General features: G+C 40.6%; 1 protein-coding gene across 3 annotated transcripts in view; it reads left to right on the forward strand.

Annotated features, from left to right (window-relative positions):
* LOC139951272 (pleckstrin homology-like domain family B member 1) overlaps positions 1-17,876 on the forward strand; it is an 87,754-nt gene extending 69,878 nt beyond the window's left edge. For 2 of the 3 annotated variants that reach the window (XM_071950073.1, XM_071950075.1), the window contains 6 exons: positions 1,231-1,474; positions 1,937-2,273; positions 4,859-4,985; positions 8,297-8,446; positions 9,493-9,591; positions 10,092-17,876. In XM_071950073.1, coding sequence (XP_071806174.1) covers positions 1,231-1,474; positions 1,937-2,273; positions 4,859-4,985; positions 8,297-8,446; positions 9,493-9,591; positions 10,092-10,436 — 1,302 coding nt within the window. In that variant the 3' untranslated portion in view covers positions 10,437-17,876. The remainder of the gene's footprint in view (positions 1-1,230; positions 1,475-1,936; positions 2,274-4,858; positions 4,986-8,296; positions 8,447-9,492; positions 9,592-10,091) is intronic. The other variant, XM_071950074.1, reaches the window with a different exon arrangement.
* Positions 17,877-17,897: the final 21 nt, after the last annotated feature.

Below are 17,897 nucleotides of genomic sequence, written 5' to 3' on the forward strand. Positions count from 1 at the left end.
GAAGCCATGGGCTTTCAAAAAAGTGAACTTACCTGTAACCACTAAATCCAAAGGAGATAAGATACCACTAGGCCAATCTGACTGCCCAGGTTTTAACCCTTTTGAACCCATAGCTGTCACAAGCAAATGTCCGTAGTGGCTAAGACCACACTAAGCTTGGACGATATCACGATATGATCGAATATCGCGATATTAACTTGGAAACGATTGCAATATCTGATGGAATTGGTGTTAATCGAAATATTGATATATCGCGATATATTGCGATAATCGCGATAATTGCGATATATCGATATAGCGATTAAATATCGTGATGTATTCGCTAGCTGAGACATCTTGCACCCCATAGGTTTGGAGTAAAACCAGAAGAATAGGTCATTAGAACACCTCTCTTATGCTATGACTGTCTCTTCTACAACTGTCACTTGGAGTTTTAAGACTGATTATGTCAAATTTCATTCATCGCGATTATATCAAATATCGCGATATACATGTATTGTCGGCGATATATCGTGAATAAAATAAATCGATATCGCCCAAGCTTAGACCACACTATATGATTTGATCTACATCCTTCATTGAAATGTTTCTCAAAAAATACTTCATACTATCGAAACTACTCTTGGCCTCTTAACCAAAAGTTTTTATTGCCATAAATTTTATGGGTGATTACCAAATGTATACCTTCCCTTTAAAGGGTCTATGTAACTTTTGTTGGACAAAAAACACAATGTCCACAGATTTACACTAAACTTACACAGTTTGAAGATAATGATAGTACAAAGCTTCCCTATGAGCTGAGGTGCTGTAGTTTTGGGAAAATGAGTAAAACAATGTCATGAAAATAGTTTTCATCTCATGAGACGAAAATGATTTTAATCATTTACAAACATATTTTCATGACATTGTTTTACTCATTTCTCAAAAACTACAACACCTAAGTAAGTAATATTTGAAGGGAAGCTTTCCACTATCATTATCTTCAAACCCTGTAAGTTTAATGTAAATCTATGGACATTTTGAAAAGGAACCCAGATCCTTTAACACACATGTAAGGTAACGCTGTTATATACAGCATAAAGAAGTATGGAGGGGAAAGAATCAAGAATGATGATGAATAATGAATAATGTCCACAATCTCCTTGATAGTCATTGATAGTCAATCAACAGTCATTGGCTGAGTTGTCTCACAACAATCAGGAAATCTCAAATTTCATGTCCTATACATAGATCAAGATCCGGGAGCTTGCCGAGCGCCGTCTCCGTCTTCAGCCCGAGATGTCGCTAAGCGATGAGTTCCTCGCTAAGCGCAAGTACAACTCCCTCCCGAGAGACTTAAAGGGAGGTCCTCCGAGTGATTCGTCCTCAAGTCCCTCCCAGCTCTCCCCGGCCTCTTCCCATAACAGTCTACCCAGGAAGGGAGGAACCCTCGGAGATATCGAGAGAAATAGACGGATGACGCTGGAAGAGACAGGTATAGGGCTCCCTCTAGTGCTCAAATTGGGTCAACTCTTCTCCTTGTCTTATTGACCATGTGTTTTTAGGGCCTTGTCACAAGAGGCAACTTTTCCAGGAAAATTTGTTTGACACAGACAGGGATCGAATTTGGGAGAAAAAACACAAGTCTGCAAGGCTTGTAGCTCAAAACTTCAACTGGACCAAATAATTAATACAAGACAGGAGTCAAATGAAAAGAACACTCTCTACCCATGTTCACATTTGAGCTGTTTTTGGAACAAGCATTGAAAGAAGATTTATCTCATTTTTGTTGTCACTTACACGGTCTTAAGTTTACTGGGCTGATGCTAAAATCTCTGGCCTGTGGTCCAGTGTTAATTTCGAGCCCTGCCAGACAACATTTATTGTTTTAAAATGATTTATACTTCCATTGTCTATTAAACTGATTGAAACGAATCTTTTTGGTTTCAATATTTAGGAGACAGACTCATCGAAGAAGAGAAACAGCGCTTATGCGATCTCCGTCGTCGAGCAACCAACGAAGCCCGCGTCCAATGGGAAGAGAGGAAGCAACGCGAGCAGCATCTCTCGATGCCGCTACTCTCCCCCGGTTCCCTGCATGGTGGTCCTGCTAGCCCTACTACGTCGGCGTACAGCTCGCCCTGTCAGTCTATTGGGTCTCCTCTTCCTCTAGTGGTTGACTCTCCGATGAGTGATTGTACAAGTGTCTCGAGTTTCGAGAGTCTCGACGGACATCTCGAGACGTCGGGAGTTTATTCTGGAAACTCAACTCCGTCCAGAACATTCAGCGCTGGGTGAGTGTTTCAGAAGTGTTCCGCGCTCCATAAGGAAGGCTGGAGACATTGCATTCTTTGTTGTTGCCCATAAATTGTGGAACAAGCTGCCGTGTGCTATCAGGGAAGCGGCATCTGCCGCGACCCTCAAGCACCAACTAAAAACTCACCTATTCCCTAGCTTATGATCTGTTCATTATCATAATTTTTTTTTTTTTTGTAATTTGATCTGTTCTTGATTCTGCCAAAGGCACGGTGTTCTTTGAGAGCGCCATATAAATGCCTGGTATTGTTATTGTTATTAATAAGTTTGGGGTGATCCCTTTAAGGTGAGCATTTTGTGGCGTGTTGTGGCCGAGTGGTCTAGTTTACCGGACCCAAGCTCTGGTGTTGTCTGCAGCAGAGTGTGGGTTCGAATCCCGGTCATGACATATCTGCCCTTGAGCAAGGCATTTAAAGCATAATTGCTTCATGTAAAGTTGGGAAGGTAGTGCATTCTGCTTTACCAGCCAGGCTCATAGTGAATCAGGCATGCAACTCTTCCGCGTTTCCGCGGAATTCCGCGTTTTTAAAAATATGATTAGCGCTTAAAAAATACATTCCGCGGTTAGCGCGATCTTAAGATAAATTCAACAATGCATCGTAACGCATGGTCTGGCCTCTGCCTCGGTACGCAATCCATTCTACTGCATGGTCAATATAAAGCCCACAGCAAGCAATGCATACGTTTACACACTGCGTGCGGTCATTAATAGCCGTGTTTACGGTCGAAAAATCTGGAACAGTGGAACGCACCCCGTGGCGCGGGCGAGTTGTGTGCTAAACCAAGTTATTATACAGCCTTGAAATGAGTCTAAGGTCGTGTCTTCGTCTGGTCCCGCTGTTTTGCAATAGTATACACGTGTTGTACATGTATGTGTGTGTGAGTTAGTTAGCAAACGTACATGTATACTGTGTGCTTGTCTCACATTGCGTTACGAAACAGTCGCATCTTCAAACGTCCGTCAAAATGACATCCAAAAGAAATTATATTTTAGAGCGGGACCGAGTGGTACCTGGCCAAATTAAAGCCATAGATAAAGGAGTAAAAACTACCTGGAAGTGGTTCTGGTTGGGAAAAAAAAAAGACGTAGACGGTAAACCGTCCGGAAAGTGGACAAGCCAGGAATGGCATATTGTGTGGTGTGCAAGAGGGAGATTTAACGACGGCAAGCGGGGACAAGTGGCTCGCACCGACCATTGTAAGGTGGCAAAGCATCGGGAGTTGATTAAGTTGAGGAAAAGTAACTATTGTTTCCCAGGTAGTTATGAAATTTGCATAAAATTATTATTCCCCCCCCCCCCCCAAAAAAAAAAAAAAAAAAAACGATTTTTTTTTTTTTTTTTTTTTTTTTCTATTTTTTTTTTTGGGGGGGGGGATAATAATTTTATGCAAATTTCATAATTACCTGGACAACAATAGTTAGTTTTCCTCAACTTAATCAACTCCCAATGCTTTGCCACCTTCGAATTACGGTGCATACATAGGCAAGGTGTTTTTTCCATGTTATTTTAGTTGTATAAAACACTCCACTTTGTCTTACATGCTAACAATGAACCTAAGAGCATAAAAAACCTCAACACTTTTTAGGGTACCATTGTGGGTCTCGAAAAGTTTCCTCTTTTTTTTTCATCGGGCAGTTGCATGCCTGGTGAATGTCGATGATACCCTAGCCTACTTTCTTATGGACTGTGATAGGGGTAAACCTGTTTCAGCTACAGGATTAGGTGGCAACGTGTGTTGTGTAATGAACAGAACCCAGTTAACTTATCACTAAGAAAATGGGTTTGTCCTGGTATGTCTGGCAGTGGCTGCTGAATTTGCCGGAGCACGTTGTTAACCCTAAGGTGCTGCATAAGTCTACATATTGCTTACATTCTTATGGACTGTGATAGGGGTAACCCTGTTTCAACCACAGGACTAGGTGGCAATGAGTGTTGTGTAATGCACTGAGCAGACCCTAGTTACACTTATATCACTAAGAGAATGGGTTTGCCACGGTATGTCTGGCAGTGGCTGCTGAATGTGCCGGAGCGCTTTGTTAACCCTAAGGTGCTACATTAGCCTACATATAGCCTACATTCTTATGGACTGTGATAGGGGTAACCGTGTTTCAGCCACAGGACTAGGTGGCATTGTGTGTTGTGTAATGCACAGAACAGAACCCAGTTACACTTAGCACTAAGAGAAGATGTTTGTCCTGGTTTGTCTGGCACATATATGGTCTCATACATGTAGTTCAAAAAATTCATAACTTGTCTTAGAATGTTTCTATCTGTTCAAGCGCCTTGAGTACCTTATTGGTAGATACGCGGACTATATAAGACAAATGAACATCCAAATATATTGGAACCAAACAGACAAAAAACTAAGAAGTGAAATGAGTGACTATAAAGCGGCAATCATTTTTGCCAAGATGCAAACCATGCAACATGCAGGAAAGTCTCAAAGTGCAAGATTCACAAGCACCTGAAGTAACTCCCCTCCTAACTATACATTATTATTAACCATTTCTTCTTCTGTTTCTCCCCTTGTCTGTCTTTCTGTCTGTGATGCACATCTGCAGCTTCACCAAGGAGGAGCGAGACAAACTTAGCGAGATGGAACGTCTTCTGAAAGAGGCTCAGGCTGAGAAACAAGCCCTCCTCGATCAGCAGGTACCCAATAAAGCACGTCATCATATACAACCAGTCGTGAGTTCACCCCCCTTTGCATGATTTGTGTCGTAGAAAGTAGAATGGTAGAATGGTAGGGGTGGGGGTGTAGAATGTAGCAGCGGATGGTAGAATGATGGTGGGTGGTGGGGTGGGATGGGATGGGTATATAAATGTAGCACTGGGAAATATGGGTAGGTCTGGGATGGTTTAGGTTATGGGGGATGAGATGGGTGTAGAATGTAGCACCAGATGGTAGAATGAGGGTGGGAGGTGGGGTGGGATGGGATGGGTATATAAATGTAGCACTTGGAAGTAGGGGTAGGTCTGGGATGGTTTAGGTGATGGGGGGGTTGAATGGGTGTAGAATGTAGCACCGGATGGTAGATTGGGGGTGGGTTGGGGGGAGGGGGTTGAATGGGTGTAGAATGTAGCACCAGATTGTAGAATGATGGTGGGGGTAGGGGGGAGGTGCAGGGATGGGATGGGTGTATAAATGTAGCACTGGGAAGTAAGGGTAGGTTTTGGATGGTCAGGATGAGGGTGAGATGTGTGTAGAATGTAGCACTGGGTGGTAGAACGATGGTGGAAGGCTGGGTATGGGGGAAAGATGGAATAGGGATGGGATGGGAGGAGAAAGTAGCACTACGTGTAGATGGTAGAATGGTGGTCAAGGGTGGGTGGGGTGGGGGCTAGGATGGGAAGGGGGGGTGTTGGGGTCAGGGAAGGAGCAGGATGAATCGTAGGAGTTGGTCTAGGATGATTGGGATGAAGGGGGTTGGATGTGAGGGGAAATTGTAGCACTTTGAAGTAGGAGTAGGTCTGAAGAAATGTAACAATTAGAGAGTGGAAATCAGGCCTGTACAAGAGCACCGAGGCATTTTCTCCTATGTAAAGGGCACTCTATAGGGAATTGTAAATATCTACTAGAGCATTAAGGGCACCAAGGCAATGGCCAGGGGGACGGGTCTGGGTTGGCCTGGATGTGGGGTTTGATACACATGGCCAGGATGGTTTTGGATATGTTGGGAGGGGTTAGGTGTAGTGGGGGAGGGGGGCTTCATTTATTTTGACAAGGAACAAGACAGGTGCTTTAAGAAAGTTAGCATTTAACAAGAAGTTTGCATCTTGAGATTTTCACTGCATGTTGCATGCCTTGCATCTGAGCCAAATGATTGTCAATTTATAGTCACTCATTTTCATTTCAGAGTTTTGTGTTAAGGGTACGTCTGTTTTGTTTATATTGTTTTGTTTGTCTTAAATTCATTTCACTCCAGACTTTTGTGCCTTGGGATTATCTGTGTTGTTTCAATATGTTGGGATGTTTATTTTTATTAATTGAATGTTTTCCCTTTTTTGTTTTTTGTTTTTTCATTTGTTTAACATCTATTTACTTCCATTTAATCAATAAAACTGTTTTGTCCCCCTTCAAAATAAGAAATGGAGAAAACGCAATGCCAGTCTATCTAGACGCTTTAGAATGACTGGACTCAAACTTGTGAGTTGTGGATTTCATTTCATGCCGATTGAAGATGAATAAATGCATAGAAATAATAGATAAAAGTAGAAATAACGACGGCAAAACTGGTCTTAGATTGGGGTTGCTAGAATTAGACGATAATGCAAAGTACAATGGTTGATCAAAGAAAGAATGTAAAAGTAGAAATAAGGTTTTTTGCTGATTGCAGAAAAACATAGACATCAAAAGAATAGTATAGATGGTTACTTAAAGGTACTTCTTAGCATTAGCAGAAGATAAGGCAATGTCTTGACTTTAGATGGTTCAACAGTACGGCTCAATCTGTCTTTCTCAAGAAAATAATTTTAAAAGGAATGTGGTTTTTACAGAGAGAAAGATTCACATTTCAATCAGGGAAATGTTTCTGTATGTATTGTTCCTCAGATTGTGATTTCCGATCACAAATTATTCCTCCCGCCTGAATATAACCGCCTCTAGATTTTACGGCAATACCTTCGGCAAAAAAAGCTACCGCCTTGTGAAATGAAATTTTCACAGGTTTATTTGATTGTATCTACATTTAAAACAGATGAAAATAATGGAACAGTTCCAAAAACCAAAGGTATACTTTAAAATGCAAGATTTAGTGTTATTTTCTTTTAGTGTGACAACTTCTTTTTTGTATTGTACCTGCTGAAAAATACAGCTGTAGAACTTGAACACATACTATGACTAACTTTGCTATACATAATACATCTTCCTAAAAAATTAACAACTTGTCAAAACAGTGTTTCCTTATAAATGAACTTGCCGTTTATATCCAAGATTTTAATTTGCTGAGAGAAATAATATTTGTGGTGGTAATTAGCTACGGTGTACACGCCTAGAAGCAATTAGTATACTCTGCTTTATGTAAGCTTAGGATATTAGATTACATGCAAAGGATGTCCATGGATAAGGTAGATATATTTGTTATGGGAATCCGCTTAGCAATGTATATAAAGTGATGGTTTTATGAGATGTCAACTTTAGGTCAAGTGAATAAGAGAACTGGGGTGCATTCCACTGGGGCGCAAACCTAGACTTGTGGACAAGTCGTTAATGGTCCCATGCGGTGAGAAAGTCGAGTTGTGGCGGTGCTATGGGGAAATCACTGCTCTCGCGCAAACTGCTGGTTGCCAACTTCTATTAAATGGGACCGGAGTCGTGACAGCAGTAGTAGAATACCGCGGGGAGAGTTTAAATGCTATCACCGTGACAGACATTTAACGACTTGTCCACAAGTCTAGCGCAAACCTAATGCAACCATTCGCACAAATCGTTTGAGCGATTGGTTGAAACACTTCAGCTCATATAGATTAATTAAATTGTTATTTCAACTCCACCTGACTACTAAAAAACAAATTTTTGCATAGCATGTCAGTGAGTGCAGCATTGGTCTTCACTGGCTTGCGCCGTTATTAATGCGGGCGGCAGGATAGCCAGAATGGCAGTGACCGTGGTCTGTAAAAGTTTCGTCAAAGCTTGTTAAAAACTACACAATATGAACAGTGCAGGTTTATAATTGCTAACAGTGACTAACAAAAACAGTTGTTTGCATGGGTGTGCTCTGTGCATTCTAAAATAAAGCATGTAGAAGTTATATTTTGTTTTTTGTTTTTTGGAGAGACTACCAGCTCAAGTAAGTTCGTTGGAATGTAATATCACTTCATAGTGCTCAAATTTGAAAAATTATTTTAAAACTAAGCTGCACTGTCCTAGTAATGTACCCATTGATGCATGTTATCGCTGTATGTATTTCTGCATGTTTTGCTGCATTCATCCATTCATTTAGAGTGATGTTTGTCGACAGAACGATTTCTAACTGGCGTAATTTTTCGTTTTGATGTAGAATCGTCTGAGGCAGGCAGAAGAACAGCTCCTGAGGGATGAGCAGCACAAGAGGGAAGAGCTAGAGAGGCAACTAATGGACGAGACGGAGAGACGAGAAGAGTTGGTTAATACCCAAGTGAGAATGAGAGAGAAACAAAGAAGCGTCCAAGTAAGAATATTATATCTTGAGTTGGTTTATACCCAAGTGAGAATGAGAGAGAAACAGAAAAGTGTCCAAGTAAGAATATTATATCTTGAGTTGGTTAATACCCAAGTGAGAATGAGAGAGAAGCAGAAGTGTCCAAGTAAGAATAATATAATTGTACAGTTTGTCTGTATTGACCCATTTCACATGACGTCATCATCAGAAAAATCTTGAATGCGCCATACTGGTGTGTGTTTTTATACTCTATGCTGTGCGTTATGCAGGAAGTGTGCATTTTAGGCGACGCGGCGTTAATAGCTGCCCACACAGCATGGTGAGCGTGGCATCAGTCGCCGTGTGTGACGCGCGTGCAAGGGGTCAATACTATGAGTTGGTTAATACCCAAGTGAGAATGAGAGAGAAACAGAGAAGTGTCCAAGTAAGAATAATGTGTACAGTTTGTCTTTTAAAGGGAGGGTCTACATGTACCTTGGTAATTACTCCAAGAATAATGACCATAAGAATAATGACCATAAGAATAATGACCATAAGAATAATGACCATAAGAATAATGACCATAAGAATAATGACCATAAGAATAATGACCATAAGAATAATGACCATAAGAATAATGACCATAAGAACTTACTTGTTATTGGAAGCACTGCCGCTGTTGATAATGTATTTCATAAACGATTTCCTTGTAAAGATTGTTTTTAAAAGTTTCTCCATGAAAGGTTTCTCAGGCTGTTTACAATGTATTCCACTTAACGCATTATTCTTCCTTTGTGGATGTTGCCGCTCCATATTATTTTTTTGAAATATCTTTAAAATGCTACCACCCTTATGGGTTATGTAGTTGTACTACTGAAGTGAAGGAAATAATAATACATCAATAAAATGGACAACTGCAAATCCATAAGCCGTTTTGAGATATGGAGACAGGCGGACACAATGCTAACCACACTGTAAATTTGTCCGTATACACCAAAACCAAACAGTACACCCCTATCACGTCAGTCATGTACCTTTTCTGAAAATTAATCTTGATTTTGTTTTTTCTCTGGCAGTCTCGACCGTTAACAAGGTTCTTACCCTGCTCCAGTCAAGATTTTGATTTAAGGAATCACATTGAGAATGCGGGACACAATGTACAGATTTGTAAAGAGGTAAGTTTCTTAGGGTGCGTTCGATAAGCTTCCCTGGGTCGACCCCGGTGTGCCCCCGGTACAGGTTCGTTCGAATAGCTTTGACGTCATTCCAGGGGCTCACCCGGGTTTAGCCCCCAGTGCCCTGCTTGTAAAACGAGTCACTGGGGCTGGCCCGAGGTACATGACATCACCACGAGAGGGTTTGTGATCGTTCGATTAGCTCTTGTCAGGGGCTCAACAGTGTGAGCACTGCAGGGTGGACACGGGGAAGCTAATCGAACGCACCCTAAGATGAAAAATATTTTTCCTTGACAGCATTGTGTCTTGTACTGTATTTTTGTTACTGTACATGATTGGTAAATATTAATTTGATGTAATTTTTTTTAATTTTATGTGAAGGCCGAAACAAATTTATTGGGGACAATAAACAGAATTGAATTGAATTGAAATTAATCTAGTTACATCAGAGACGGGACAATCTTAAAAAGAAGTTTACAATCTTATCAATCTTTCCACAGCTAACGATATCCAGAAACACCTGTCGAGGCTACATGATAAAGATGGGCGGACGCATCAAGACATGGCGACGTCGCTGGTTCGTCTTCAATCGAGTCAAACGCTCCTTCCTCTATTACTCCTCAGATCGGGACGAGCTCCGACCCAAAGGAGGCATGTACTTCCAGGCTATCCAAGACGTCTACTTCGATCACTTGAGACCCCACAAGAGTCCAGACCCGAAGTTGACATTCTGCGTCAAGACCAAGGAGAGGACGTTTTTCCTGGTGGCGCCGACGGCCGAGGCGATGCGTATATGGATGGACGTGATTGTGACGGGCGCGGAAGGGTACAAGGAGTTTCAGTGAGGTGTAGAGACAACTAATATGTGATGCTTAAGGGTGGAGGTCAAAGTTCACATCCTTTCCCCTTCCTACTGGCTACGGCTGTGGCTTAGGGTTGCTATGTATGGCTTCAGTTGTGGCTATGGCTGGGCTATGGATTGATTGTGATTGTGACGGGCGCGGAAGGAGACAAGGAATTTCAAGTGTAGAGACAACTGACTGATGTGTGGTGCTTAAGGGTGGAGGCCAAAGTTCACACCCTATACCCCCCCCCCCCCTCTACCCATCGGCTGCGACTGTAGTTGAGGATCACTAGGGTGTATGGCTTCAGTTTTGGCTATGGATTACTGTACATGTATGTATGGCTTCAGTTGTTGCTATGAATTGAACATGTTGGATGTGACTGTAACAGGTGCAGATGGGTACAATGCATTTTGGTTAACAGGAGAAAGCTAAATGGTGTGGTGCTAAAGGGTGGAGGTCAAAGTTCACATTCTCTCCCCCCCCTTCCTACTGGCTACAGCTGTGGCTTTGGATTACGATGTTATGCTTCTATTGTGGCTATGGATTGAATGTAATTGTAACAAGTGCAGAGGGATAAGGCAAGTGCAGAGGGGTGAAGAGGAGACTACTTAAAGATTTGGTGCTTTTTTCCCCCCTCTTTTTTATGAGAGACCACCTAACATCATATAGCCATATGTGAGGGCTTCAATGTGAGGGCTACACTTGATCAATTTGCCCTATCAACTCAAATCAACTGTCACCATGGGCAAGTTGCCATCTACCTGTGAGGCTGACACAGGGTCACAAGAGCACAACGCACTACCTTCTCAACTTTTGACGGAGCAATTATGGTTAGTGACTTGCTCAGTGGCTCAAGTGTCGTGGACAAAGATTCAAAGCTACATGTACACTCTGCGGCTAACAACACCAGATCTTGGGTCCGGTAAACTTCACCGCTTTGCCATGACATGCGAAACGATAGAGGTCAGAGTTTACACCCCTACCCTCTGGCTGCAGCGCTGCATGATTTGCTAGGTGTCCCCTTTCCTCACCAAGTGGCTACAGCTATGGATGACCGACTCTGGCTTCAGCGATGGCTATGGGTTATGATGATCAATTCTGTGAAGCGTAGCCATTAAAGCAAAACATGGTGGTTCAATTATGACATTTTTAAAGCAGATATGATTCATTTAATGTGAGCTTTTTATGAGAAACAAACGTACTGTCGTTTTAATGCATGAATTTTTGTACATGAAAATATTTTTTCGAGTGTAAACATTTGAGTGACGTTGTAAAATGCCAAAAATAAGGTGTGGTTTATTTTTTAAATGCACTGCCAAATGGATTATTGTATTATTATGGCCATTATGTAGATATAGACTAGACCACAGCGAATGTTGAGCTCAAGTGCCTGCCTTGCACCTCCTCTACCAGCTGTGGATTTGCGACATGCCTGTGTTTGGACAAGCTTAAATTTGCACAACGTCACACTTAGAGGCTCGTGAATAACGCCACATACCAGCCAGACCGGATGTCCGGAAAATTACAAAAGCACCTTTGACCTCGCATTTGTTTCACACAGAGATTTGCAGTCAATTCACTCATACATACATGTATGTACACACACGTGTAGTACAACTGTACATGTAGTACACATGTACACATGTAGTACCATAGAGTTATTTTTAACAACTAGAGGGCGCACTAAATACGCGCCCGGTATGCGCACAGGCGGCCATTTTCTAAGTTGAACAAACAGGCATTACTTAGTGTGTGTTTGTGCGGCCATTTTGTAAGTTGACAAAACATCATCACGTCAGCGTTCAATTAACACAAACTCCAACGTGTACTTCATATTCAACGCGCTTGCAGAATGGCGCACGTGTCTCCTTGCGGTCCCGTCGCGTTTGTGCAAGAAGCATCACCAGTGCGCCCTCTAGTTCTTATATATAACTCTATGTGTAGTACACATGAACATGATGCACATGATGCACACATGTACGTTGCACGCAGACGATTGAAAGTGCAAGCTGACACTACATCACCTCGGACCGATCACAACACAGATATAGAAAGCTTATGTCAGGGAAAGTTTGTCCAATGAAATCTTAGCGGATAAAGACAGGGGAACACCTTACTAAAATTGCGTGGGTTAATTACCTCAAGGTATAATGCACACAGATAAAGATGCAAATAGCATCTTCTTGGGAGTCTATTTCTACGTACATTGTGTAACACTCATTCAAAGATTTTTATAAACATAGCATTATTAAAGCAATTAATTATTTGAAAGCAGTTTCTTGAATTTCTTCTATAAAATATATGTGTGACCCCCCCCCCCCCCCCCTCCATTCCCTTTTTAAAAGAACTTGAAATCATACTTCCATGTAAAACATTTTAAGATGAATTTACGGTGCTCTGGGTTGGAGGTTGAGATTTTTGAAAACCTTGTACCCAAGTGTTTTAAGGTGTGCAGTAATGTTCATAGGATTCTTTCCTTCGGTATAATGTAGGAAATTAAACTATTTGGAAAGGCGTTTGAGATGTTAAATCCTTATTGCGTCTTACTATAATGTTCTTTATAATAGAGTTCAACTCCTTTTGAAAGATCCTTTGTACAGATTTAATAATGTTATTCTTATAATGGATGCACTACAAGGAGGAACTGTCACCTTTAGTAGTGAGTGATTATTCAACGATTGGGAATTCCTGATATTTATTTGTATTCAATGCAACTTGAAAGTCATTCTTGACTGTCTTTTTTACGTGGTTGTATTTTATCTTGCGTATACTTGGTTGATTGTTCTACGACACGTTTATATGAGAGATGTAAAAAAATAAATAATGTTGGCTGATTTTCTCCATTTGTCAAACATTTTCTTTCTTTCTGTTGAACTATTCATAATTTTAACTGAATAAACTTTGAAGTGTACTTAACAAGTCATATTTCTGGGGAAAAAAAATTAAATATGCTGCCAACAATGGACTTTTCTGCCTTTAAATAATAATGTATTTCTCTTGTAAAAAGACTTAACTATGGTAATGAGACTGGTGCTTATTTTACATGTAAATCTTTATGTACAAATTGACTGTGTTAAACGACACAACCATTGGTTATTTACTAATTCACTATTCACACGTACTAATAGGAAAGACGTTATTATGTGTAGCAGGGTGTGCTGAAAATTCAGCTGTATCTGGGTATTAGGCTAAACTTAAAGGCAGTGGACACTATTGGTAATTACTCAAAATAATTATTAGCATAAAACCTTTCTTGGTGACCAGTAATGGGGAGAGGTTGATGGTATAAAACGTTGTGAGAAACGGCTCCCTCTGAAGTGTCATAGTTTTCGAGAAAGAAGTAATTTTCCACGAATTTGATTTCAAGACCTCAGATTTAGAACTTGAGGTCTCGAAATCAACCATCTAAATGCACACAACTTCGTGTGACAAGGTTTTTTTTATCTTTCATTATTATCTCGCAAGTTCGATGACCGATTGAGCTCAAATTTTCACAGGGTTGTTATTTTATGCATACGTTGAGATACACCAACTGTGAAGGCTAGTCTTTGACAATTACCAATAGTGTCCACTGCCTTTAACTGCCGTCATTAGAATATTTTGGGAATCTTTGTTAGAGTCAACGAGGCTGAGACCAGTGTCAAATTTCATGGTGAAGCTCTGCGCTTCTGGCCCATAGAAAAAGGCATTTGAATTTGCCCTGTAAGTGTAGAATAACACTTATAGAGACCATTCATTTAGAATAATTATCACCATACAACCTGACATTGCTAATCTTGTGGATTTTTTGCACCGCTTGTTTCAGGTAAAATGTCAGGAAAATTAATATTAGAAACAGGTTTTGTTTTTGAGTGGTAGATTCTATGTTTAAAGGGAAACATTGGAAAATTACAATTCCCTAACTTTTTTTTTTTTACCCCATCCTTTATTTTACCCCCACTTGTTGGAGCAAAAGTTGGTAAAATATCTCGGCCGTTTGCAGTCGCTCTGGGGATGTGGTGCAAGCCGTTTGCAGCCGCTCTGGGGATGTGGTGCAAGCCGCTTGCAGTCGCTCTGGGGATGTGGTGCAAGCCGTTTGCAGTCGCTCTGGGGATGTGGTGCAAGCCGTTTGCAGCCGCTCTGGGGATGTGGTGCAAGCCGTTTGCAGTCGCTCTGGGGATGTGGTGCAAGCCGTTTGCAGTCGCTCTGGGGATGTGGTGCAAGCCGCTTGCAGCCGCTCTGGGGATGTGGTGCAAGCCGTTTGCAGTCGCTCTGGGGATGTGGTGCAAGCCGCTTGCAGCCGCTCTGGGGATGTGGTGCAAGCCGCTTGCAGTCGCTCTGGGGATGTGGTGCAAGCCGTTTGCAGTCGCTCTGGGGATGTGGTGCAAGCCGCTTGCAGCCGCTATGGTCTCTTAAGAGTCTCTAGCTGCCAATTTAGGGACAGCTTTTGATTGCCAAGTAACATGACCTCAAGAAGAAATTACATAATTTGTTTTTCACCAAGAGGCTGATATTAGCGTCGTTTAGAAATCAGAAGCATAAAGCTTCTTGGAGTTACGGTTGCAACCGCCACACAAAATTAATGCCAAACTGTCTTAGACGATACCGTTTCAGAAATCATTTCTCATATTATGAAAACTGTTTTCTCTTAAAAAGAGCAGTAAGGGTAAAACTATTTTCGCCGAAGCAAATTTAACATCTATTCATAGATACCTCGGACAGTTTCGCTATTCCTATTGGTGGAGAGCGCATCACGTGGGTGTGTATAAACCTTTGTTTATGGCCGGTAAAAAGTGTTGAAACATGGGTGTGACACGCCTGCTTGCACCTGTGCTTATAAGACAGTTTCTTAATTCCTATTGGTCGAGAGCAACGGCCAGGACAGTTGTGCCACATCACGCAATACGCGCGACGCGCACAGCATTCCCTTATAAGGAGTTGTTTACCCGAGGGCGGCGGAGGGCTTTACCATTTCATAGCTGGAGGGGTGTTGTGTTGAAAGAAATCATTGAACAATTATAATTTTTGCATTTATTTTACGTTTTGACCATAAGTGTTGATGTTTTTTGACCGAAAAGGTATTTATGAATGGGAATCAAAGTGTGTTGAATTGGTTTTCAACTAGTGGTTTAAACCCCCCGCCCCGAGGCCTGGTTCTTGGTAATTTACCTCGACTTCGTCTTGGTAAAACTACCAAGAACCAGGCCTCGTTGGGATTAAACCAAACTCTTCACCACACATTGATTCCCTTATTAAACTCAGGATGCTTGGTGTCATCAAAATCCGAGTCTTACATGTAGTAAAAATCTTCAAGTAACTTTTTCTTTCTTTTTAGTTATAAAAGAGTGTTTTATTTCTACACACACTTATGCCGTTTATTTATCCTCCATAATTACATTTATTTATTTATTTACATGAACTTTGGTAGTGGAGTATTAACATAGAAAACTAGCTTAAATTTGTTTTTATTATTATTTTTGATAGAAAAAAAAAACATAAGTCCAAAATTCAACAGCTACATTTCAAAAGGTAAAAAGAGTTGAAGTGAGCTGTGTAGAGAAAGAGCAGTTTATATTACATGCTCTCCTTGCATATTATTTTACCTGAAACATACAACATGTATAGGGGAAATTGTCAGATACAGGGGTCAATTTCACAAAAATAGTCCTAACTTAGGACTAGTCCTAGGACTCTTTAGGAGTTTTTAAAAACTTAAGGCTAGTCCTAAGAAGGGACACGTTGCATTGGATCGGACGAGTTGGTCTATAAAAAGCGTTTGTAACAGTTATGAAATGCATATGGGTAGAAAGATGATGTAAAAGTAGAATACAATGATCCACACAAATACACCTCGAAATGGCATGGTTTTCATTTTTATCGTCGACTAACATGGTCGGCCATTTATGGGAGTCATATTTTGAATCCCATTAATGGCTGTTTGTGTTAGCAAAGTAAAAGGAAAACCACGCAATTTCAAGGCATATTTGTGTACATCATTGTACTTTAACATCTTTTTAACAAGGGCCCAATTTCATAGAGCCGCTTAAGCAAAAAAAATTGCTTACGCAAAAATTTCATTGCTTAGTAAAATCAGATTACCGGCTAAGACTCCACTCAATTGTAATGCTAAGTAAACAACAGCTTAATACTAGTCATAAGCAATGTATATGGCAGGAAATTTTGGCCAGTAACATGTGTAAACTAAGCGAGCTATTTTTGTGCTTAAGCAAATTTTTTGCTTAAGCAGCTCTATGAAATTGGCCCCAGTTCGCATTTAATAACGAACGATTTTTAGAGACCAACTCGTCCGATCGAAGGCAACGTGTCACTTTAACTGTTTGTGAAATCCATTCCAGGCAAGATATTCTTCCTACTTCCCAAGTATGATTTCTGATTTTGTTTGCCATTTGAAAGATCAGAAAAATTGTGATTACATAGCCTGCAAATTATATTATAGGAACACGTTGCCTTGGATCGGACGAGTTGGTCGTTGAAAAGCGTTTGAAACCGTTTGTTATTAATTGCAAATGGTTAGAAGTAGAACATAATGATCCACACAAATTTGCCTCAAAATTGCGTGGTTTTCCTTTTACTTTGCGAACTAACACGCTCAGCCATTTATGGGATTCAAAAATTTGACTCACATAAATGGCCGACCGTGTTAGTCGACGAGATAAAAGTAAAACCAGGCAATTTCGAGGCATATTTGTGTAGATCATTGTATTCTACTTTTACAATATCTTTCTAACCATATACATTTTATAACAAACAGTTACAAATGCTTTTTATAAACCAACTCGACCGATCCAAGGCAACGTGTTCCTTTAAAGCCTACACCATGTGTACATCTAGGGCAGTCCTTGTACTTGATAAAATGTTCCTACTTTATTCAGGTGCTAAATATCATACCATGTGCCTGTATGGCTCGATTTCACAAAGCACTAAAGATTCACCGTAAAGGCACTGGACACCTTTGGTAATTGTCAAAGACTAGTTTTTCACACTCGTTGAATCCAAATATAATAGCATACAAACAAATCTGTGAAAATAATGAAAGAAAAAACACCCCCAAATCAGTATGCCTGAGAAAGGCTTCAGGTTCAAATTATTCGAGTGAGAAATTACCTCCTTTCCGAAAAATATGTTACTTCAGAGGGAGTCGTTTCTCACAATTTGTTATACTATCAACAACTCTCTGTTGCTCAATGCCAAGAAAGTTTTTATGCTCATATATATTTTGAGTAATTACAAAACTTATCCAGTGCCTTTAAGAGGCCAGTTTGTAGTAAATAGATTCAAGTACTTTGTGTAGATTTTAAATTCTTCTAATTTAGAGTTTAAAAAAAGGGTGTACATGTACAGTTCCTTGTTATAAAATACAAACACTCGACTAGTTTAAATAATTTAAAATCTGTATCATAACATTTTCATGGTACCAATAAACTATTGTTTTGGTATAAATACTTGCTGTGTGAGGTATTT

Source organism: Asterias amurensis, chromosome 19, assembly GCF_032118995.1.
Source record: "Asterias amurensis chromosome 19, ASM3211899v1".
Classification (NCBI taxonomy): Eukaryota; Metazoa; Echinodermata; class Asteroidea; order Forcipulatida; family Asteriidae; genus Asterias; species Asterias amurensis.